The 24786-nt window shown below is 43.2% G+C and overlaps 1 protein-coding gene across 2 annotated transcripts in view; it reads left to right on the top strand.

Annotated features, from left to right (window-relative positions):
- The window catches only part of palm1a (paralemmin 1a), a 70917-nt gene that overhangs the window by 16216 nt on the left and 29915 nt on the right, over nt 1–24786 (top strand). The window contains exons 4-8 of one of the 2 annotated variants that reach the window (XM_034179283.1): nt 17230–17357; nt 19119–19164; nt 20765–20786; nt 21004–21069; nt 22049–22180. In XM_034179283.1, the coding sequence (XP_034035174.1) occupies nt 17230–17357; nt 19119–19164; nt 20765–20786; nt 21004–21069; nt 22049–22180 (394 nt within the window). The remainder of the gene's footprint in view (nt 1–17229; nt 17358–19118; nt 19165–20764; nt 20787–21003; nt 21070–22048; nt 22181–24786) is intronic. The other variant, XM_034179284.1, reaches the window with a different exon arrangement.

Raw genomic sequence — 24786 nt, 5'->3', positions numbered from 1 at the left:
TAACCTGTAGTGCTTCTCCTACGTATTGCACTATTGTATTAACAAAATGCGCTCCATTATCTGAATAGACTGTTTCTGGTATTCCAAATCGTGGGATGATGTCTTTGCATAATGCTTTAGCCACTGTAAGTGCATCTGCATGTTTTGTAGGGAACAATTCTACCCATTTTGAGAAGGCATCAATTATGACTAAACAAAATTCCTTCCCTTCATGTTTACTCAGCTGTATATAATCCATATGAATCACTTGAAAGGGATATTGTGGTGTTGGAAATTTACCTCTTTGGGGTCTCAAATTGCCTTGTGAGTTGTGTTTTGCACATATCATGCATGCTCTACAATGCTGTTTTGCATATGCATCGAACCCATAAAGACAAAAAATAGATTGCAATTGCGATATCATACCCCCTGATGAGACATGCGTCACTCCATGGCTCATAATAGCTGCCCATTTAAACATATTTTTTGGCAATATGGGTTTCTTTTGTGGTCATACGTACAAGTCATTTGCATACGTAGCTCCTTTAGCTATCCACATTTGTTTTTCTCTGTCTGTTGCCTGCTGTTGCATGTCAGCAAGCAGTGTATGACCTAAATGCAAATCTGGAGTAGTTTCCTGTACAACAAAAATAGAAGAAGCTGCTGCTGCCTCTTTTGCTGCTCTGTCAGCAAAATCATTTCCTTTTGAAACACTGTCAGAGCCATTGGTGTGAGCCGCACATTTGCATATAGCAATTTGTTGAGGCAACTTCACAGCTTGCAGTAGGGCAGTTAGGAGAGTGGCATGAGTCACTGGCTTTCCAGATGATGTCACCATTCCACGCTCCTCCCACAGTTTTGCAAACACATGCACTGTGCTGAAAGCGTACTGGCTGTCTGTATAAATTGATACGGCCGTACCTTGAAACAGATAGCAAGCTGCAGTTAAAGCAACTAATTCAGCTGCTTGTGCTGAAAATGACGATGGCAATGAAGCAGAATCTAATACTTCTGAATTTGTGACGACAGCATATCCAGATTGTGTTTGTCCATAAGCATTTTTAGTGGAAGAACCATCCACATACACGATTGTACTGTTTGGGATGGGTGTGTCCCGGAGGTCTGGGCGTGCTTTTGTACAAACTGTTGCTACATCAAGACAATTGTGCGGCTCACCATCCTCAGGTAAAGGTATCAATGTGGAGGGATTCAATGTTGTACAGCGCTCTATCGTAAGGTGTGGCTGTGATAATAGCAAGGACATGCACGAAAGATGTCTTGCTGGGGACAAAAGGCTCATGTTTGTCTGCAACAGAAGTGCAGAAACTGCATGTGGAACTTTCAATGTCAACTGATGGAATAGAACAACATTACTGCTACTTTGAACAGCCATAGAGGCTGCAATAACAGCTTGTACACATGGTGGTAGAGCACTTGCTACTGCATCCAATTTAGATGAGTAGTAGGCAACTGGCCTCAATTTTGAGCCATACACTTGAACCAAAACACTAGTCATGAACTTATTCTTACAATCAACTGTTTGAATGAATGGTTTACTATAATCTGGTAGTGCCAAAACTGTGGATGACACTAATGTTTGTTTTACTTTTACAAAAGCTTCCTCAGCATCTCTGTTCCATTCCAACACGGTTGACATTGAAATATCATCTTTGTACATGAAATCAGAAAGTGGACTAGTCAATTCTGCATAGCAGGGAATCCATGCCCTGCAGTAATTTGTCAATCCAAGAAATGACATCATCTTCTTTTTGGTTTGTGGTTTTGGAGCGTGCAAAATTGCTTCCTTCCTGTCAGACAGGATCGTGCGCCCAGTGGCTGATAACTCATGTCCTAAATATTTTACTTTATCCCTACACAACTGAACTTTGTTTTTACTCACTTTGTGGCCATTATCAAATAAGAAACATAATAATGCTACTGTGTCAGTTATGCAGTTTTCTCGTGTGTCAGAGGCAATCAGAATGTCATCAACATACACTAACAGTTGGCTATCTGCCGGTGGAACGAAATTGGCTAAACATGCTGACATGACTTGAGAATAAATAGTTGGACTCTCTGCGTAACCCTGCGGTAATCTGGTAAATGTATATCGTTGTCCTTTAAAGGTAAAAGCAAACCAGAATTGACTATCTGGATGTACTGGCACAGAGAAAAATGCATTACTTATGTCAATTACTGAGAAACTATTAGAATTTGGTCTCAGCGAATTTAACAAGGTGTGTGGATCTGGAACACATGGTGCTCTTTTAATCACAGCAGCATTTACTGCCTGCAGATCTTGAATCATTCTCCACCCCACTGAGGGCGGAGCCTTTTTCACAGGAAATATGGGTGTGTTACATGGTGAATCTGGACATGGCACTATTGCTCCTGCTGTTAATAAATCCTCTATTACTGGCCTGATTCCGTCAATTGCATCAGGTTTCAATGGATACTGTCTTACACATGGTCTGTATTCTGTTTTTGGTCTTATAACTACAGGTTGTGCATTTTTTATCAGTCCTACGTCTGAAGGACCTGTTGTCCACAATCCTGATGGTACAGAAGAGAGAAGATCATCTTCTTCAGGACTCAACTGAAACACTCAGGACTGTGAAGTGGACACATCAATATGTGTTCCAGCTGTCAGCACCAATGAGACATTAACTGGCACTTTATACAACTTGGTTGATGGACTGAACTCCGTTCGTGGTCCAACTCTGCTCCAATCAGTGGCTGACAAAGCTGTTATGACTGTCAGTCCCAATTCTTGCCATTCTGTCAAATATGGTTTACAAAGTGACACATGTAATGGCATACCTGTGAATCTCAATTTTAAAACATCTTCAGTGGCGCCTGTTACTGTTATGACAGCTGTTGAGTTGCCATCATGAATCAAATCGGTCATTGTCAGCTTCACAGGTGAAATGTTTTTCAATTTGTTTTCATAGTCACCATCCGGACCTGGAGGATCTTTATGCCACATTGTGACATGCAGGTCAGGTGGTGACATCTGTTGTTCAGGATTTTTTAGTAGGGCTGTCGCTTGCAAGACGACATCTTTACCCCATCCTGCAGCATCTTCTTCTGAAATGTCAAATGTATAGTAATAGTGGAATGTGGGGTCATCGCTTTCTTCTCTTACCATGTTAACGCCTCCTGTGCGTTCAACAACTAATTTCCCTTGTTCCACAATTATGGACAAGCCCAATGCAGTCAATCCGTCTCGTCCTAGGAGGTTAACTGGACATTGTGGCATGTTCAACACTGACATAGTACATGTCAGGCCAAATGGATCTGTCAACGTTATGGGTTTGGTGATAGGGACGTCTGATGTTTGTCCATTTGCAGAGCGAACCCTAAAGAGTTCGTTGCTTAATTGATGGACAGGTATGTTGTCATTACATGTGGTTCTACATGCTCCTGTATCACAAAGGAATGTCACTGGTCGTCCATTTACCAACAGAGTCACTTCTGGTTTTGGTACCGGATTTCCCAGCAAGGCACACAGATCCATATCACAATCAGACTGCCTATCTGATGTGGAATCATGGATTATGGATTCTAGTCATTGTGGATACTGTGGCTGCGGAGGATTATTCCGTTGTGGATTTCTCCCTGCTGCTCCCTCAGTAGGTGGATTCGGACAATTTCTATACATATGTCCCTCTCTTCCACAGTTCCAACAAATCAGGGGACCACGTGGTGGCCCTCCCTGTCTGTGCTGCTGTTGCGGTTGCCATGGTCCTTGACGTTGTGGCTGTCCACCTTGTCTATTTTGCCATGGCTTTTTGGGGCGTTTGCACTGCTTCTGCTGTCTTAAGTTGCCCTGTTGGTAACATATTTCATCATCTCCATGTGCTACATACACTCCTTTGTCGCTGTTTCTTGTCTTTTTCTGCTTTAAGACTTCTTCTGCATGACAGCAGTGTGTATGTGTTTCTTCCAATGTGCCTGTAGGCAATCCAATCCAATGTTTCTGTATCCAAGCTTTTATATCCTTATTGGAATGTTGGATCAGAGCGTTTTTCAATTGTTGTTCATACACAGGTGTTTCTGGCAATATGCCACTATGGACCCTAAATACACTCTCAAACCTGCATCTAAACTCTGTCCATGGTTCTCCTTCTTTCTGGGTTGTCCTGGTAATTTCAGTATAATTTATCTTTGGTCCTAACACTCCTTTCGCACGTGTAATCATAGCTTCCACTCTTGTTTTCAAGACTGGATCATCATGTGTCAGTGGTACGCCTTGTTGATCTGCAGGATTCCAGTCTCCGCGTACCTGACTCCATTTAGGGCCACATGCTTTCATCCACACCTGTTGGACTTCAGGTCCATTAAGGTGGTAAGATGTTCTAATGTTTTCTATATCCTGCATAAAGCCCTCGATATCGACATGTGGCGATGGTATCATGTCGACTGCTGCTTTGATATCATCAGCATTCCATGTCCGATAAACGAGCATGGTTGATCTCTGTCCTGCTGTTCCTGCACGAGGATTTGGTACTTCTATCATAGGATAGGCACCTCCCTGATCACTATGTTCCACCATGGGAGGGGCTGTAGGCACTTTCGCTTGACTGCGTGTTTGTGGTTTTTCTGGTTTTTCTCTTTTTACCTTAGGTTTTACCGCCAAATCATACTGTGGTGGCGGTACATCGTCATCCTCTGGTAGAGGAGATAAAGGTCTCTTTGTCACCGACGATCCAGCCGGCGGTGGTTGTTGAGGCTGTTCTGGCTCTCTGTGCTGAATTATCACATCTTCTTCTGCCTTACCTACAGCTTTCTTTTTCCTTGCTTTCTCTAATCGTCGCTTCTCTGCTCCTTTCTGTCTGTTCTCTGCTTCCTCCTCCCAAAATGCCACTAAATCTGCCCCTACTTTCTGCATCTTTTTCTCATCACCTTTATGTTCCCGTTCTAACTCCTTCTTCAGCTTCTGTATACTGATCAGGTTCAGTCGTCCGTCAAAGTCATGTTTATTTATCCAGGTCTCCAATTTCTTTGTTGCTTTTGGATTTTTTGCTTCCATAAATTTCCAGTCGTCAGTTGATAAATTTCCCTTATTTATAGACGTCTTACCCCCCATTTTTATTATCCCTTGTTATAATTTGGACTTCAGACGGGGGCACACCTAGGGTGTTCTAAATCTGAAGTTTTCACACTTTCTTTGGACGTGACAATCAATTTGCCGTCGTGTGGTTGATTCCTTTCACCTCCCCGTAGGAAGCGGAATCACTTGCCTGCTGCTTCCACACGCACGGTTGTCACTAACGTTGTCCAAAGTATTACACTTTCACACAGTTATTTACACTTGCGCAAAACACTATTTACACATAGAAACACTCCTAATAATCGTACGCGTATTCTTATGCCAGGGGAGCTCGCCCTTCTGTGAAATTAACTAATGTCCTGCATTAGGGGACTCCGCCGTCCCTGCCAGATTTAACTGCTTTTTTACAGTGCACATATTCCTACCCGGGATTTCCTTTACGTATTAAAACAGAGGAGTCCGTATCCTCCTTCCGGAATTTAACTACGTGCGACCCTCGCAACCGTAGAGGAGTCCGCCCTCCTTACAGAGTTTAACTGTGTTTCATTAACAGACGATTCTGTATCATCGCTTACGGAGTTTAACTGTTTTATGTGATCACTTTTATCCCCTACCGGTACGCGTATATAAACAGAGGAGTCCGCCCTCCTTACAGAGTTTAACTGTGTTCCATTAACAGACGATTCTGTATCATCGCTTACGGAGTTTAACTGTTTTATGTGATCACTTTTATCCCCTACCGGTACGCGTATATAAACAGAGGAGTCCGCACCCTCCTTACAGAGTTTAACTGCTTTGCATTAACAGACGATTCTGTATCATCGCTTGCGGAATTTAACTGTTTTATGTGATCTGATCACCACTCACTCAGTACTGTTTACAAAGAAATTTTACTCACTGACTCGACTTCCTGTCTGTCTTCTTCGGGAAAATCTCGTCAACCAGACGATGCCAACGGTGGTCGACAATTGCAGCACGATCAATCGATCGATCGGACCTTGGCCAAGGATTTACGTCTGGACTTGACGACCTCCGCCGGACACCTCCGGTATTGTTGAGATCCCGGACGTAGCCCCCAGTCAATGTTGGGTATTTTCTCCTCCAAACATTTTTAAATGGTTGTCCATTTGCAGAGCGAACCCTAAAGATTTCGTTGCTTAATTGATGGACAGGTATGTTGTCATTACATGTGGTTCTACATGCTCCTGTATCACAAAGGAATGTCACTGGTCGTCCATTTACCAACAAAGTCACTTCTGGTTTTGGTACCGGATTTCCCAGCAAGGCCCAGGCTGTACACCAAGGCTACACTAAAGTCTGGCCTGCTTTTCCGCTCTTTTTATTAAGAGACGCCCTCATCACATAAACAAGAAACATGTCCTAAGGGTGGGGGTGATGACGCAAGACAAGTTTCTTCCCATAACATAAACGCATACGTCAATAAGTGCAGCTGTAAGGAAGAACACTTTCAGGTCAGCACATCTCGTTCGTCTGTTGCAGGTATCAGCTGTTCTGCATCTGCCTGAAGTGTCCTGTCTTCCACACTCCTTCACACTAAACACCACATCACAATAGTCAAAACGTTCTCTTACTCCCAGTCGTTAGAGGCTGCGAAAACAAAGTTATATTATAATAATAAGTACATCCAGCCCTTCATTCCCAGCTCAGGTTGACCCCAGAGTGCTAAAACAAAATTGAATTCTCAGGATTGCATTAAGACAGGTGCAAAACAGCACAACACCGTTCTCATGAGAAAGAAGACAAAGCTAAAACAAGGTTGAATAACATGTACATTCTCAGGGTGAAGTGCAAAACAGCACAACACCGTTCTCATGAGAAAGAAGACAAAGCTAAAACAAGGTTGAATAACACGTACATTCTCAGGGTGAAGTGCAAAACAGCACAACACCGTTCTCATGAGAAAGAAGACAAATGTACAAATGTTTAACAGTGATAACATATATACAAAATCCTTAACATTTGACTCCGTGGTATAACTCACAAACTCGTAGCTTAAAGCAGATAACCCGTAAGTTGGAGAGGAAATGGCGTCTCACTAATTTAGAAGATCTTCACTTAGCCTGGAAAAAGAGTCTGTTGCTCTATAAAAAAGCCCTCCGTAAAGCTAGGACATCTTTCTACTCATCACTAATTGAAGAAAATAAGAACAACCCCAGGTTTCTTTTCAGCACTGTAGCCAGGCTGACAAAGAGTCAGAGCTCTATTGAGCTGAGTATTCCATTAACTTTAACTAGTAATGACTTCATGACTTTCTTTGCTAACAAAATTTTAACTATTAGAGAAAAAATTACTCATAACCATCCCAAAGACGTATCGTTATCTTTGGCTGCTTTCAGTGATGCCGGTATTTGGTTAGACTCTTTCTCTCCGATTGTTCTGTCTGAGTTATTTTCATTAGTTACTTCATCCAAACCATCAACATGTTTATTAGACCCCATTCCTACCAGGCTGCTCAAGGAAGCCCTACCATTATTTAATGCTTCGATCTTAAATATGATCAATCTATCTTTGTTAGTTGGCTATGTACCACAGGCTTTTAAGGTGGCAGTAATTAAACCATTACTTAAAAAGCCATCACTTGACCCAGCTATCTTAGCTAATTATAGGCCAATCTCCAACCTTCCTTTTCTCTCAAAAATTCTTGAAAGGGTAGTTGTAAAACAGCTAACTGATCATCTGCAGAGGAATGGTCTATTTGAAGAGTTTCAGTCAGGTTTTAGAATTCATCATAGTACAGAAACAGCATTAGTGAAGGTTACAAATGATCTTCTTATGGCCTCGGACAGTGGACTCATCTCTGTGCTTGTTCTGTTAGACCTCAGTGCTGCTTTTGATACTGTTGACCATAAAATTTTATTACAGAGATTAGAGCATGCCATAGGTATTAAAGGCACTGCGCTGCGGTGGTTTGAATCATATTTGTCTAATAGATTACAATTTGTTCATGTAAATGGGGAATCTTCTTCACAGACTAAAGTTAATTATGGAGTTCCACAAGGTTCTGTGCTAGGACCAATTTTATTTACTTTATACATGCTTCCCTTAGGCAGTATTATTAGACGGTATTGCTTAAATTTTCATTGTTACGCAGATGATACCCAGCTTTATCTATCCATGAAGCCAGAGGACACACACCAATTAGCTAAACTGCAGGATTGTCTTACAGACATAAAGACATGGATGACCTCTAATTTCCTGCTTTTAAACTCAGATAAAACTGAAGTTATTGTACTTGGCCCCACAAATCTTAGAAACATGGTGTCTAACCAGATCCTTACTCTGGATGGCATTACCCTGACCTCTAGTAATACTGTGAGAAATCTTGGAGTCATTTTTGATCAGGATATGTCATTCAAAGCGCATATTAAACAAATATGTAGGACTGCTTTTTTGCATTTACGCAATATCTCTAAAATCAGAAAGGTCTTGTCTCAGAGTGATGCTGAAAAACTAATTCATGCATTTATTTCCTCTAGGCTGGACTATTGTAATTCATTATTATCAGGTTGTCCTAAAAGTTCCCTAAAAAGCCTTCAGTTAATTCAAAATGCTGCAGCTAGAGTACTGACAGGGACTAGAAGGAGAGAGCATATCTCACCCATATTGGCCTCTCTTCATTGGCTTCCTGTTAATTCTAGAATAGAATTTAAAATTCTTCTTCTTACTTATAAGGTTTTGAATAATCAGGTCCCATCTTATCTTAGGGACCTCGTAGTACCATATCACCCCAATAGAGCGCTTCGCTCTCAGACTGCAGGCTTACTTGTAGTTCCTAGGGTTTGTAAGAGTAGAATGGGAGGCAGAGCCTTCAGCTTTCAGGCTCCTCTCCTGTGGAACCAGCTCCCAATTCAGATCAGGGAGACAGACACCCTCTCTACTTTTAAGATTAGGCTTAAAACTTTCCTTTTTGCTAAAGCTTATAGTTAGGGCTGGATCAGGTGACCCTGAACCATCCCTTAGTTATGCTGCTATAGACGTAGACTGCTGGGGGGTTCCCATGATGCACTGTTTCTTTCTCTTTTTGCTCTGTATGCACCACTCTGCATTTAATCATTAGTGATCGATCTCTGCTCCCCTCCACAGCATGTCTTTTTCCTGGTTCTCTCCCTCAGCCCCAACCAGTCCCAGCAGAAGACTGCCCCTCCCTGAGCCTGGTTCTGCTGGAGGTTTCTTCCTGTTAAAAGGGAGTTTTTCCTTCCCACTGTCGCCAAGTGCTTGCTCACAGGGGGTCGTTTTGACCGTTGGGGTTTTACATCATTATTGTATGGCCTTGCCTTACAATATAAAGCGCCTTGGGGCAACTGTTTGTTGTGATTTGGCGCTATATAAAAAAAAAATTGATTGATTGATTGATTAGATGTTTGCAGTTCCTGTCTCTGTGTTCAGGTTATGACTTGGGGGTCATGTGTTGTATTTCTCTTCACATGGAAGTCTGTTCTCTGCTGCACCCTTGTGTTCTCCTTTTGTCAGTATATGTTCTTGTGTAATCGATACAGGTGTGCCTCATTAGTTCAGCTGGTTATTTAAGGTCACATTTTGAGTTAGTCTTTGCTGGTCCATTGTTTGTTGCTTATGCGTCTCATGTCGTGGTGGTATGTATTATATTGATCATTGAAATTAAGTTTATTTGTTTGTTAATATGTTCAGGCAATTCTCTGGGGCTCTAAGCTAGTGATGGGATGACGATACCTCAAGGACACACTACACAAACTGTGTTGACACTGTGTTGGTCGCTCAATAGTGACCCCTGCAGTAGTTATAAAATCATTGCAGGTAAATAAGATGGAAAAGTTAACATGCTGCAAACGCAACATCAGCCTGTGAAATAGTTAATCGCCAGTCCTCTATTTAAAATATGATCTCATCATTGCATAATTTCAAGTTGTGCTCAAGTTGTGTGGAGTTAAGCTGTTCATGAGAAGAGTTTAAAATTTGCTTAAAACCTTGTTTGTGTAAACTGAGTTGGTTTGTAAAATATAGCAAATTTGTAATTAAATTCAGAGTTAAAATTTGTAACTTATGTATGGAAATTTGTGAACTTAAGTGTTAAAGCATACGAAATAAAAGACTGAAAATAGATTAATTTATGCATTTTTATTGAGGATCAAAGGTTTCTGAAGTGTCTTTGCTCCAAGGTGATTTCTCCTCTTACACACCAGTTCCCCTGCCTCAGAAAAAACTCTTTCACAGGATACAGATGAAGATGATGAGCAGAAACATTTCAGTGCGAGTTGATAAAGGTGTGGATATGTTTGCTGGTTATTCTTCCAGTATTGTAAAGGAGTACAAACATATCGAATTGGAAAAATAACAGTAAACAAAGCCCAAAGGAGAAAAAGATTCATCTTATTTGGCGTCAAAAGATCAAAATTATTCCAGACTGGGGAAACGTCTTTGAACGATCCATGAAGTCAGTGGAGGTGAGGGCAAGAAAAACTCCAACAGCAAAACTCCATCCAACAAATCCGCAACATGTCGATAGTTTGTTTCCTTATAAACACAATTTGGCGCGGCGCAGCCGAACGACACAGTTCCTGTATCGGTCACGTGATTTTTTTTCTTAAAGCGATAGACGCACCGATACGGGGTTTCAGTCTTGTGTGCTCGGCACAGTGTTGACGCACCAGTGTTGTTCGTCCCATCACTGCTCTAAGCATATTTGGCTTTTGTTTGTACTTCCTGTTTTGCTGGTTTTTCCCTCACCCTGTGTTCAGGTACTGATGGCAATTTCGAAGCCTCATGAACCAATGAGCCACTGCAACACAACTGGCTGAAAATCGACACACTGCTTCGATGCGTTTGATACAGTTTGAAGGGTGACATCTGCTGGATTGTTTTGAGAATTACTTTGAGCGAGTGTCCTGACAAATGTTTGCATTAATTCATGACTGATGTGGTTTGTTCTTGAAAAATAATAATAATAATCATAAAAAGTCATATGTATTATTGTGTCTTTTTAACGTAATAAATAGTCCCTACAGATGCACACATAATGGTTCTGAAAGTCTTTATTGTAGACTATATGTAGATTTGTGTTATCATTCCTCAAACTATATTTGGATAAAATGTGACGGGAAAAGTGAGGAAGACGTGTGCTTCTGCAACTGGTGCTCAAGTTGCTGTAATTAGTAGAATAGAGGGGATAGGAGACGGTGATTGTGCAACTTTCAACTATTTTTATTCAAAAAAAGAATAATGTCAACAGTGCTGGACTTTAATCGGCTCCTCTTCTGCCTCACCATCTCTCCAGCTTTGGAGAAGACCCGCTCACAAGGCACTGATGTTGCTGCATCGACAAATATTTTTTGCCATTCTCTGTAAATTGGGATAGACTGCGACTCGTGTCGCACAGTATTTGAGCAGGTCTTCTCCTCTGGAGGTGGCCATATGTTGGGTCAAACCGTTGTAGTAAAGCCCTGAAGTCTTCGCTCTCCACTATTTTAAACAGTTGTGCATCTTCCACAACATAGTCCACCAGAGCCTCATCCAGATCAGCTCGTCTGCCTTTAATGGAAACACAGTCTGACATGCTGAGCTGTTTTTGAGTATGTTTTAATCTTAGATAAAGAATAAAATACAGCTTACATGGCCTGATTCGTGCTCCAGGAGCAGCAGCCATTGATGTCTCGGGATGTTTGGACCTCAGGTGTCATTGAAGACGTTTTGTTACTGTACCTCAACTCTTGAGCACAAATCAAGCACTTGACCTTTTGGGGGCTTATTAGATCAAAGTGCTCCCAAGCGACTGATCGAGCTCTTTTTGGAACTGGCTACTCCATGTCCCTTCCTCACCACGACTCACTCTCACACACACACTCACCTTTCTCACACCTTTCACTTCAACAAAATCACAGCTCTTCAGTCACTCAGCTCAGTCTCTGATCTACCTATAATAATATAACCTATGTTGATGTACTGTGTGAATAAATGTTGTATATGTAGTGTGTGGTGTGTGTCTGTCTATGTTAGATCCTATGTGTATGTAAGTAACTAGACTAAATGAACTCTAAACTAGACCTAAATATAAACTAATGCTTTCCTTGGCTCCGATTCACGTGCTAATTGGTAATAACAGTAACCCTCACAATCTTCTCCTCTCAAAAACCCACGGTTTGAGCTGCGATTCAGATCTCATTTAAATACTTGGTGGGTCGTATTGACACACCCAGATTATTCGAATTTTCCGCAAAGCTCAACACGTGGTGTGACGTAACGAGGCCTCGCTCGCAGTGGTCACGTGATGGGGGCGTGCTCGAAACGCTGCTCACTGACACTTCTGGTTCAAAAAGCTCGATGCTGTGTCGAGCAGACTGACTCCAGCTTCACATCACTAGTTCAGGGTTATTTGTATTTTAGTTGTAACTTTCCTCACTCTTGCTGTTTTTGAAACCTCACCCCTACTTGGATAAACCTTATTTTTGTTGAATCCTTTCACTCTCCTGAGTTTTTGACTGTATTTTTGTTAAATCTTTTTGCTCACCTGCCGTAGGTTAGATACCACACCCCTTTTGGACATAGACCTATTTTTGTTGAAGTCTTACCCACTCCTACGCTACACTCCTATGCTATTCTGGAACCACCCCTAAACCCAAACAGTTCAACTATCAACCCCACTGAGGTCCTTAGACTGGGTCTCATTAACATAAGATCACTATCATCAAAATCATTGGTTAATGATCAATTATTGATCATCACTTAGATATGATTGGGTTATGTGAAACCTGGCTTAGACCTACAGCTGTCCTCCCCTTAAATGAGGCCCGCCCACTGGCATACATATTTAGTCACGTCCCTCGTAATGTGAAGCAAAACGGGGGTGTTGCTCTTATTTATAAATCTAGGTTTAGCTTATTAGCTGTTGGGGATCACAAATATAACTTGTTTGAGCATCTGATTCTCCGCTCTGCTCAGGATATTACACATTGCCAAGGTCAGAAGAATAAAAATCAGCCGTATTACTTTCACTGTATATAGGCCTCCTGGCCCATATTCTGAATTCTTAGATGAATTTGGTGCGTTTATCTCTAACTTGTCAACTAGTGCCGATAACATTCTGCTCATTGGTGACTTTAACATTCATATAAATAAGCCTTCTGATCCCCTCTGCAAATCATTTATGGAAATGTGGAGGCATTAGGATTTCAGCAATGCATTTGGGACTCGACACACATTAGTGGAAATACCCTGGATTTGGTTCTCGCACGTGGTATTGCTGTCACAAATATTGACATCATGCCTCTTACATCAGTGGTCTCTGATCACTCACTTATTAAGTTTACAGTTTCGCTGCCGTGTTTAGTGAAACAACAACCTTATATATCATTACGGTGATGCATCAACTCCTGAACTAAGACTGAATTTGAAGCTAAACTGCCTGATGTCTTAGCCTCACATTTGGCAAATATCCAGTCAGTAGACAGTCTTGCGGATAGTTTAAACTCAGTGCTCAAAACGACACTCGACATGATTGCGCCACCTGTGTTAAAACCGCGCTCCCCCAAAACACAATCACCTTGGTTCAGTGATTACCTGCATGACCTCAAGCATAAAGCAAGAGGTCTAGAACGGAAATGGCGTACTTCAAAATTAGAGGTATTCTACCTTGTCTGGTGTGATGCTATTTTAGACTATAAGCATGCACTACTGGCTACAAAGCGGATCTACTACTCTGATTTGATCAACAAAAACAAGCATAACTCAAAGTTCTTGTCCAAAACGATGGCAACACTTATTCATGGACAACCATCTGTAGTTCGCTCTCCTTTTACAGCACAAGATTTCCTGGATTATTTTGAAAAGAAAATAGAAGAGATTAGGTTAAACATACTGTATCAGCATGCCTTAACCCAGCCACTACACCCTGCTCTTGAGGTAGGCGCCACTACTGAGGTATTACCTAGATTTACAGAATTTGATAGTATCTCACTAGGCATGCTGCCGAAACTCATAACGTCAACAAAAAGCACAACCTGTTTATTTAATCCTATACCAACAAAACTGTTTAAGGACCTGTGGTCCACTCTTGGGCCGACTGTGCTGGAAATTATTAATCTTTCTTTAACTTCTGGATCTGTTCCTAAATGTTTCAAATCTGCAGTGATTAAACCATTACTTAAGAAATCTAATCTTGACCCTAGTGTATTGACAAACTATCGGCCGATATCAAATCTATCATTTTGCTCTAAAATTCTGGAAAAAGTGGTGTCACGGCAGCTCGTAGATTATCTTACTGAGAATAATCTCTTTGAGCCACTGCAGTCTGCTTTTAGAAAATATCATTCCACAGAGACGGCTCTCACTAAAGTGGTGAATGATCTTCTGCTTACAGTGGATTCGGACACCACTACGGTTCTGTTGCTGTTAGATCTCAGTGCTGCGTTTCATACTGTGGATCATCATATTCTACATAATAGGCTGGAAAATCATTTTGGGATTACTGGGAGTGCCCTTGCATGGCTTATGTCATACTTGACCAGTCGTTCTCACTGTGTTTTGTACAGTAACACTACCTCTAACCTTAGTGACATGAAATTTGGGGTTCAACAGGGGTCCGTCTTAGGCCCCCTGCTTTTCTCCTTTTATATAGCACCCCTTGGGCGCACATTGTGGCATTTTGGGATTACCTTTCACTGCTATGCTGATGATACTCAGTTATACATGCCGATAACTGCTGGTAATCTCGTTCATGTAAAATCCTTAGAAGATTGCCTTGCAGCAGTGAGAAGCTGGATGTCTAGAAACTTCCTACTTTTAAACACTGATAAGACTGAAATGATGGTTCTTGGTCCAGTGAGACATCGGCATCAATTTGACCAGTTAACACTTAACCTAGGCTCATGTGTCATACATCACACTGACAAAGTAAGGAACCTTGGGGTAATTTTTGATCATACGTTGTCCTTTGACATCCACATTACAAATATTACGAGGACTGATTTTTTTCCACCTGTGAAATATAGTGAAGATTCATCCCATCCTGTCTATGGCTGATGCTGAGACCCTGATTCATGTTTGTCTCTTCTAGATTGGACTACTGCAATGTTCTATTTTCTGGTTTACCGCAGTCTAGCATTATGGCTCTCTAATTAGTCCAAAATGCTGCAGCCAGACTTTTGACACGAAGCAAAAAGTTCGACCACATTACACCCATTTTGGCGTCTCTTCACTGGCTTCCTGTCCCAGTGAGATCAGATTTTAAGGTTCTGCTACTAGCCTATAAAATTGTTCATGGACTGGCACCTCCCTACCTAGCTGACCTAATTAAACCTTACGTACCGGCCCGAGCTCTGTGTTCTCAGGGTGCAGGACTACTTTATGTCCCAAGGGTGAATAAGAAGTCTGCGGGTCACAGAGCTTTCTCTTATCGTGCCCCTGTTCTGTGGAATGATCTCCCTGCATCAATAAAAGTCAGATTCTGTGGAGACTTTCAAGTCCAGACTTAAGACGCAGCATACTGGTATAGTTTTGTTTTATGCTTTTTACTCTTTTAATTCATTTTATTAGTAAACGCAGTGTGCCGCGGCCTCAACTTTACCTAAATACTGTGTCTTTTAGTGAAGTTTAGGGCTAGTGGTCGGCGATCACCTTAGTATTTCCTGTTTTTCTTGTTGTTTAATGCTGACAAATTATACTGTATTTCTTGTCTTTCTGATGCCTGATTCTGTTTTTTCTCTGTTTAAGGTGCAGCTCCATCCAGAGATGGGTGTGGTATTTGTGCTGGAGACCCTCCTGTCCTGTGCACTGGCAATATTTCCTGTAGATTCGTTTTTCCTGTAGATTTGTTTTGTTTGTCTGTATCATGGCCCAAGCAGAGGGTCACCCTTTTGAGTCTGGTCTGCTTGAGGTTTCTTCCTCAGAGGGAATTTTTCCTTACCACTGTTGCTCTGGGGGTTGGTAAGGTTACACCTTACTTGTGTGAAGCGCCTTGAGGCAACTCTGTTGTGATTTGGTGCTATATAAATGAAAATAAATTGAACTGAAATCTAAAGATTTTTAACAGCTTGGATTTTATTTCTATGATCCACCAGTGTTTTGTGACAAATGGTTTTCTTAAGACAGGGAGGACACGTGGGTGTTCCCATGTCTACGAAACCATGGAACCACCCTGGGTCTCAGTTAGAAGAAGATGAAGACGAAGAGTCGTTATTGTCATTGTACATACATACAGTGAAATCTGTCCTCTGCATTTAACTGTCCAAATTACAGTTAGACACAATCCAACCACTAGGGGCAGTGTGCAGCCACAGTTCGGCACCCTGGGATCAACTCCAGATGTCGAGACGCTGCCTTGCTCAGGGGCAGAGAAAGGCGTAGACCCTAAATAAGCATATTTTTGAATGTGGGAGGAAACCGGAGGATATGGGAGGGTACATGTAAACTCCACACAGAAAGGACGGGAATTGATCCCACGACCTTCTTGCTGTGAGGCACCAGTGCCAGGTGTGAGTTTTGTGGAGATGTGAGGATGAACTTTGAGTCTCTGTGGTACTGAGGAAAGGACAGGATTACAGGTCTTAGAGACATGGTGTCTCAGTCCCCCCCCCCCCGTCCTGTGTTGAGCCACTGTCTGGTTTCTTCCATGTCGAGCTCGTTGCACTGGACCACAGGCATCAGATGGTTTTGAGGGTGTCTTTGGTCTTTAATTCTTCTTTCCCTCGTGTTCCTTCTGGCTCTTGGAGCTGTTTCTCACAAATGTCCAGCTCAGATGTCCACAGACTTTGCTGGTGGTGGTGTTCCTGTTCTTGGATCTGGGTGCTCGTTGGGATGTTTTTAGCCCGGTCTTGCAGGGTTCTGATGACTCCCAGTTTGTCTTCCAGTGGGTCCTGGTCTGTGTGTGGATGTCCTGTGACTCCAGTGTGGAGCTCCTGTCAGCATTTATGTGAACATTTTTCCAGACAAAGCAAACTGTTATTGTTCACATTGTCTCCTGCGTTCACTCTCTGATGTCACACATCTGCTGGAGAACTGCGACGTCGCACGGTGTCACCACACAGGCATGGACATGGACACGGGTTGGAGCAGACCAGCAAAGAAAGGTGCAGACCCTAAACAAAGATGTTTGTGATGGTGGGAGGAACCAGAGGAACCAACACATAAACGGGGGACATGAGGAACTGGGCCCGGGTGGAATCAAACCGCAGACATTTTTGCCTTGATTGTGTGATGTTTTTGTTCAGTCAAAGGCTCTGAGGGAGCGCTGGCTGCTGGAAGGATCGCCCCCTGCTGGAGCTGATCAGCGCGAGGTGAAGAGACAGCTGGAGGAGGACGAGGTCCGGACGAGGACTCTGGAGGACACTGTCACCAGGTTCCATCGAATTCCATCTGATCTAATCTATAATCTGTCTAATGTTATTTAATCTGTAAACACTCATTTTCTTTACCTGTTTACGCCAATCATCGGTCACGGGGGTGGAGTCTATGCCAGCAGTCAGAGAGCAAGAGGTGGGGTTCACCTTGGACAGGACTCCAGCCTGTCACAGGACACACATGGACAGACAAACACACTCTCACCTACAGTTCAGAGTCACTAGTTCACTGAACCAGTTTGGGAGTAGGCAGAGCCAGAGTATCTGGAGGGAAGCCACATGAACATGGTGAGAACTCACAAGGACCAGGTGGGACGAGAACTCACAGCCTACTTGCTGTGCGGCAACAGTGCAATCCACTGACTACTACACTGGAATTTAATGAGATCATTAATGTTGTAAAATTAACTTCAGTGTACTTTATGATATTAAAGGATTATTAACTGAGCACGAATATCAGACCAAGGTCCGTACTGTTTTCACATACGGACCTTGGTCTGATATTCCCGTATGGACCCTGGTCTGATATTCCCGTACGGACCCTGGTCTGATATTCCCGTACGGACCCTGGTCTGATATTCCCGTACGGACCTGTACGGACCCTGGTCTGATATTCCCGTACGGACCCTGGTCTAATATTCCCGTACGGACCCCGGTCTGATATTCCCATATGGACCCTGGTCTGATATTCCCGTACGGACCCCGGTCTGATATTCCCATATGGACCCTGGTCTAATATTCCCATACGGACCTGTACGGACCCTGGTCTGATATTCCCATACGGACCTGTACGGACCCTGGTCTGATATTCCCATACGGACCGAGCACAATGAGGTTAATAATGATTTTTTTTGTGTCTGTTGGGAGGGGTGTTTTTATCTTGTCGGTCTTCATGTTTACGTTGAACTCGTTTACTGTTAATTCCTCCAGGTCAAACTCATCTGTGTAATAAAATTCACTCGGAGAACAGTCCTCTTCATCGCTCATAATTTCTTTGTTTGCTTTTTGTTTTATTTTTGCACCATGAAAATTATAAATCTGATACATGATCCAGACTGATTGTCATGGCAACGGTCTGATATGTAAAACTATCAGACCGCAAATAAGCAAATCCGAGTGCGCGGACCATCATGGCCATATAATAATATCTGATATATTCTAATATACAACCCCAATTCCAGTGAAGTTGGGACATTGTGTAAAATGTCAATAAAAACAGAATACAATGATTTACAAATCCTCTTCAACCTATATTCAGTTGAATACACCACAAAGACAAGATATTTAATGTTCAAACTGATAAACTTTATTGTTTTTGTGCAAATATTTGTTCATTTTGAAATGGATGCCTGCAGCACGTTTCAAAAAAGCTGGGACAGTGGTATGTTTACCACTGTGTTGGTTTTTAATGCAGTGCCGCCTGAGGGATCGAAGGTCACGGGCATTCAGTGTTGGTTTTCGGCCTTGCCACTTACATGTAGAAAGTTCTCCAGATTCTCTGAATCTTCTGATTATATTATGGACTGTAGATGATGGAATCCATAAATTCCTTGCAATAAACGTTGAGAAACATTGTTCTTAAACTGTTGGACTATTTTTTTCACGCAGTTTTTCACAAAGTAGGTTGAAGAGGATTTGAAAATCATTGTATTCTGTTTTTATTTACATTTTACACAACGTCCCAACTTCATTGGAATTGGGGTTGTAATCTGGATCCTCATGGAAAGTAAATGTGGAGTTTCTAATAATCTGTGTTTCAGGCTTGAGCAGGAGATCTTCACTTTGGAGGCTGGAACACACACTGCAGTGAGTATACACATACCACAGCGAGTACACACACTGCAGTGACTACACGCATACACTGCAGTGAGTATATACACAGACACACTGCGGTTAGTATACACACTAGAGTACACACACTGCTGTGAGCAAGTACACCCCCCCCCACACACACACACTGCAGTGAGTATCCACATACACATATTGCAGTGAGTACACATATACATACCGTGGTGAATACACGCGCGCACACTGCGGTGAGTACAGACACTGCACTGAGTATATACACACACTGCATTGAGTACACATATACACACTGCACTGAGTATATACACACACTGCATTGAGTACACATATACACACTGCACTGAGTATATACACACACTGCATTGAGTACACATCACTCTGCATTTAATCATTAGTGATCGATCTCTGCTCCCCTCCACAGCATGTCTTTTTCCTGGTTTTTTCCCTCAGCCCCAACCAGTCTCAACAGAAGACTGCCCCTCCCTGAGCCTGGTTCTGCTGGAGGTTTCTTCCTGTTAAAAGGGAGTTTTTCCTTCCCACTGTTGCCAAGTGCTTGCTCACAGGGGGTCGTTTTGACCGTTGGGGTTTTTCATAATTATTGTATGGCCTTGCCTTACAATATGGAGCGCCTTGGGGCAACTGTTTGTTGTGATTTGGCGCTATATAAGAAAAAAGTTGATTGATTGATTGATATACACACTGCACTGAGTACACATGCTTTGGTGAGTACACACAGAAACACTGCAATGAGTGCACACACTGCGATGAATACACACAAAGTCACCCACTGCAGTGCGTGTACACACGCACTGTGGTGAGTATACATATACACACTGCAGTGACTACATGCACAGTGAGTACACACACATACCACAGTGAGTACACATACTGCGGTGAGTATACACACTAGAGTACACACACTGCTGTGAGCAAGTACACCCCCCCCCCCCTCACACACTGCAGTGAGTATCCACATACACATATTGCGGTGAGTACACATATACATACCGTGGTGAATACACGCGCGCACACACTGCGGTGAGTACAGACACTGCACTGAGTATATACACACACTGCAGTGAGTATACACACTGCATTGAGTACACATATACACACTGCAGTGAATACACACACACACACACACACTGCAGTGAGTACACGCACGCACGTACCCCCCACACCACACACACACACACACACACACACACACACAACGCAGTGAATATTCACACTGCAGTGTGTATACACACATCACAGTGAATACACATATACACTGCAGTGAGTAATTATATACTTGTACACTGCAGCGAATACACACACACTGCAATGAGTGTATATATACACATTACACACACGCACACACTGCACTGAGTATACACACCACACACACAGGTGTTTCCAGTGACACCGTGAACATAGAAACTGATTCTGTGTGTCTTCTTGCACAAAGCAAAAAAGGGGTGGAGTGTAACAGTAGCCCCACCTCTCTTTGTAATCAACCAGATGTCTAAAATGATTTTCAGACCAAAAGTGGTTCTGCATCCTGATTTCTGATGTTTTGATGTGAACAGGTGATCAAAGTTCTGCCTTTGTGTTCCAGGTACCGTCAGAAACTGTTCCAGGTAAGTTCTCTCTCTCTATTTTGTTTTTTTTTCTTTTTTTTTTCACATCTTTGAGTCTAACTAGGGGGAGAGATCAAAGGTCAGCAGGACTCTGTCAGATCAGCTCATTTCAGGTGGAACTCTTAAGAACTCTTCTTTGGATCCTGGTTGAGTTCACCTCTCACTCTGCTCACATCTCTTTCATTCTGTCATTTTTTCCTACAATAATCCGTGGTAGAGGCCAAAGTTCATAAGAGCCCTCCAATCAGTGACCACAGAGAGACTGAGGACGAGATGAAGCGAGGTGAGTCATGGGGGGCAACGTCACCCGCCCCAAAAGAACTGAATCTGCAGCACATTTTGGAACCATTTCATTTGATGTTTTGGATCATCAGATTAACACCTTCTGATTGGGCAGTTAAGGGCAAATCCACCACCAGAGGGTCTGTTTAGTCGATCAGTTTGTCCGTCCACATTTGATAAGTCTATGTACAGCAGTTTTTGATCTGATCCTGATCCACTGTGGTCCAGACATTAAAAAAAAACTAGTGAAATGTCCATTTTGTTTGTTTTGCTTTTTCAAAGATAAAATAAAGTTTCACAACTGTAAGATTTTATTAAAAACATCTGGAATAATCTGTCTTGTTGTTGTGGACAAACGTCCTGAAGGGTCATCTGAAATGTCTCTGCTGTAATATTCACACCAACTCAAACTCTCGTCATATTTAATGTTGTATGCTAATAGCGTTAGCACTTTTAGCAGCTGTTTGTAGCTTCATTCGTTACCTCCACTTAATATACGATTACTGAGAAAATAAGCGGCTCATAACATTTAATGTCCACAAGTAAAGTGTTATGAGAACCACAACACAGTCCCCAACAATATGACTTAAACATCTGAACCCAGGTTAGCCTGTTAGCTTAGCTGGCTCAGACTCAAAGGGAGGGGGCGTGTTCAGGCTTCTTTCATCACACAAGGGCTGACCCAGGCTCCACCCCTTTATCAATTAATGAGTTCATTGTGTAGCTGCTGTGAACACAGCAACACCCACAACATAGCCCAGACACGGGCTTCATTTCGGCTGTTCAGGTGACGTCACACACGGTCTGTGGTCTCAGCTGTCTGTGGATTTTCCCTCAACTTCCTCCTTAATAACAGCTCAGTCTGATGTTTTGGGGTTTCACACTTTCTGTTTAATGTTTCACTGTTGGGGTGATGTTGTGTTCTCACCATTCATGTGTCTGTGTGTGTCTCTCTCTGTGTGTGTGTGTGTGTGTCTCAGCTGTGTATTCAGTAGAGATTAAAGTGGAGCGACACAAAGTTACCGGGGAAACTCGCGTTCTGTCCACACACACCACACTTCCTGTTGACCTCTCTGAACACGGGGTCAAAGTGTACGAGGACGAGCAGAAAGGTGATTTAAAAATAATAATTAAAAGAATTGACACATTTCAAGGTACTGAAGCTTTTATGTTTAATGATGTGAGGAAAGTATGTTGCCATTTCAACAGAACTACGGTAAAGTGACTTCATGTTGTAAAGTAAATGATTTTTCTTTTTTTTTTTTTTTTTTTTGCTTTGATGGTTTGAACCTTTATTACATGCTGATGATTGCCGCGTTGTTTTGTTGTGTTTGTTGCCGGCTGCTCCCATTTTGTTCAGGGTCGGGACAGCGGATACAGTCAAATCCATATTGGTATTTGGCACAGGTTTTACGCCGGATGCCCTTCCTGACACAACTCCAGTTTCACCTGGAGAAACACACACAGCTGCTGGTGTTCCAAAGAGGTCTCCTGTCCAAGTACTAACCAGATGCTGCACTGCTTAGCTTCTGAGATATGACGGGATCAGACTGGCCACATGATCGACACGTAATTAAAAATGATCATTTTAGTGAAATCTGGGAACTTGCACTGGTGCTGTTCTTCACGTCCACGATACCACAGGGCCACCTCCGGTTCCTGGATGGCAGCCACCCTGGAAAGCAACTGATCCGTCCATCCCCACATCTTTAAAATAACCATCAATCTGGTGCAGCCAGGTGAACTGCGGGTGTATCCTTGACCAGGTGAACTGCGGGTGTATCCTTGACCAGGTGAACTGCGGGTGTATCCTTGACCAGGTGAACCGTGGGCGTGCCTCTGACCAGGTGAACCGTGGGCGTGCCTCTGACCAGGTGAACCGTGGGCGCGCCTCTGACCAGGTGAACCGTGGGCGCGCCTCTGACCAGGTGAACCGTGGGTGTATCCTTGACCAGGTGAACTGCGGGTGTATCCTTGACCAGGTGAACCGTGGGCGTGCCTCTGACCAGGTGAACCGTGGGCGTGCCTCTGACCAGGTGAACCGTGGGCGCGCCTCTGACCAGGTGAACCGTGGGCGTGCCTCTGACCAGGTGAACCGTGGGCGCGCCTCTGACCAGGTGAACCGTGGGCGCGCCTCTGACCAGGTGAACCGCGGGCGCGCCTCTGACCAGGTGAACCGTGGGCGTGCCTCTGACCAGGTGAACCGTGGGCGTGCCTCTGACCAGGTGAAACCGTGGGCGCGCCTCTGACCAGGTGAACCGTGGGCGCGCCTCTGACCAGGTGAACCGCGGGCGCGCCTCTGACCAGGTGAACTGCGGGTGTATCCTTGACCAGGTGAACTGCGGGTGTATCCTTGACCAGGTGAACCTTGGGACTGTCCTTCAACCTTCTTCAGTCTTTGGGATCCTGAACACTGAGACACCTATGTCCTGGATTATGACCAGAGAAACTCACCACATGGACTAAATGTGGACTTTTTTTTTTTTTTTTTTACCTAACCTATTGTATAAACTTTTGCAATATAAACTTTTGCAATGTACAATATGCTCACCCCTGTGGTCATAGAATATATATATATACAAGGCACAGGGTCGGCAGCAGCAGCAGCGTTAGAGTATTAAGAAGGTGACAATGTGCATGTAGTCCAATGTTCACAGTTTGGTGGTGGATGTTGAACTCTTCAACAGACAGCATTCAGGTAGAAGCTGTTTTTCAGTCTGGATGTTCTTGCCCGGATGCTGCACAGCCTCCTTCCAGAGGGAAGGCGTGTGAACAGACTGTGTGCAGGGTGGGTGGAGTCTCAGAGGATGCAGGTGGCTTTGTCTCTACATCTGGAGATGTAGATGTTCCCAATGGGTGGTAAGCTGCATCCGATGGTCCTCTGTGCAGACTTCACCACCCGCTGCAGCGCTTTCTTCTCTGCCACCGTGCAGCCACCATACCACACAGGGAGGCAGCAGGACAGGACACTCTCCACTGCACAGCTGTAGAAGGCCCTGAGGACCTCGGTGTTCAGTCCGGCCCTTCCCAATTTCCTAAAAAAATAGAGATGTTGGTGGGCTTTCTTGATGACAGCTGTGGTGTTGGTGTGCCAGGTGAGAGTGTTGGACTCCAAGATACCTGATGGAGTCTCTGATGTTCCTTCACAGCATCATCCAAGTTTCACTAAGTAACCTTTCATTGGACACAGTCATTCCAGCAGGACCCAAAGATCCTCTACAAAGACTTGGTACCAAAGATATCCAGTCCTCACCTCAGGACACTGGTTAGAGTCCATGTCTGACAACCAGACAGGAAGCACCAGGACCCTGAAGACTTGGACCTTCATTCTTCTTCTTCTTATTCATTCTTCAGCATCACCAAACACTTCCGAGCTTTGACTTCATGACTCCATAAGATCTTCACAGGTGTTTCTGGATCTCAAAAATTGAGGACCTACAAGTTCAATTTCAATTTATTTTCATTTACGAGGTCTGTTAGAAAAGTATCGGACCTTTTTATTTATTTTTTTTCAAAAACCTGATGGATTTGAATCACGTGTGCTTGCATGAGCCAACCTTGAACCTTCATGCGCATGCGTGAATTTTTTCACGCCTGTTGATTGCGTCATTTGCTTGTAAGCAGCCTTTGTGTGAGGATGGGTGGAGTCTCTCTGCATTTTTTTTCTTTGCAAGCAAATGGCGGAACAGCTGGAGCAGCGCGACTGCATCAAATTTTG

This window comes from Thalassophryne amazonica, chromosome 10 (assembly GCF_902500255.1).
Source record: "Thalassophryne amazonica chromosome 10, fThaAma1.1, whole genome shotgun sequence".
Classification (NCBI taxonomy): domain Eukaryota; kingdom Metazoa; phylum Chordata; class Actinopteri; order Batrachoidiformes; family Batrachoididae; genus Thalassophryne; species Thalassophryne amazonica.
Note: the sequence above shows the minus strand (reverse complement) of the source record. Positions and strands in the feature narration are given on the sequence as shown.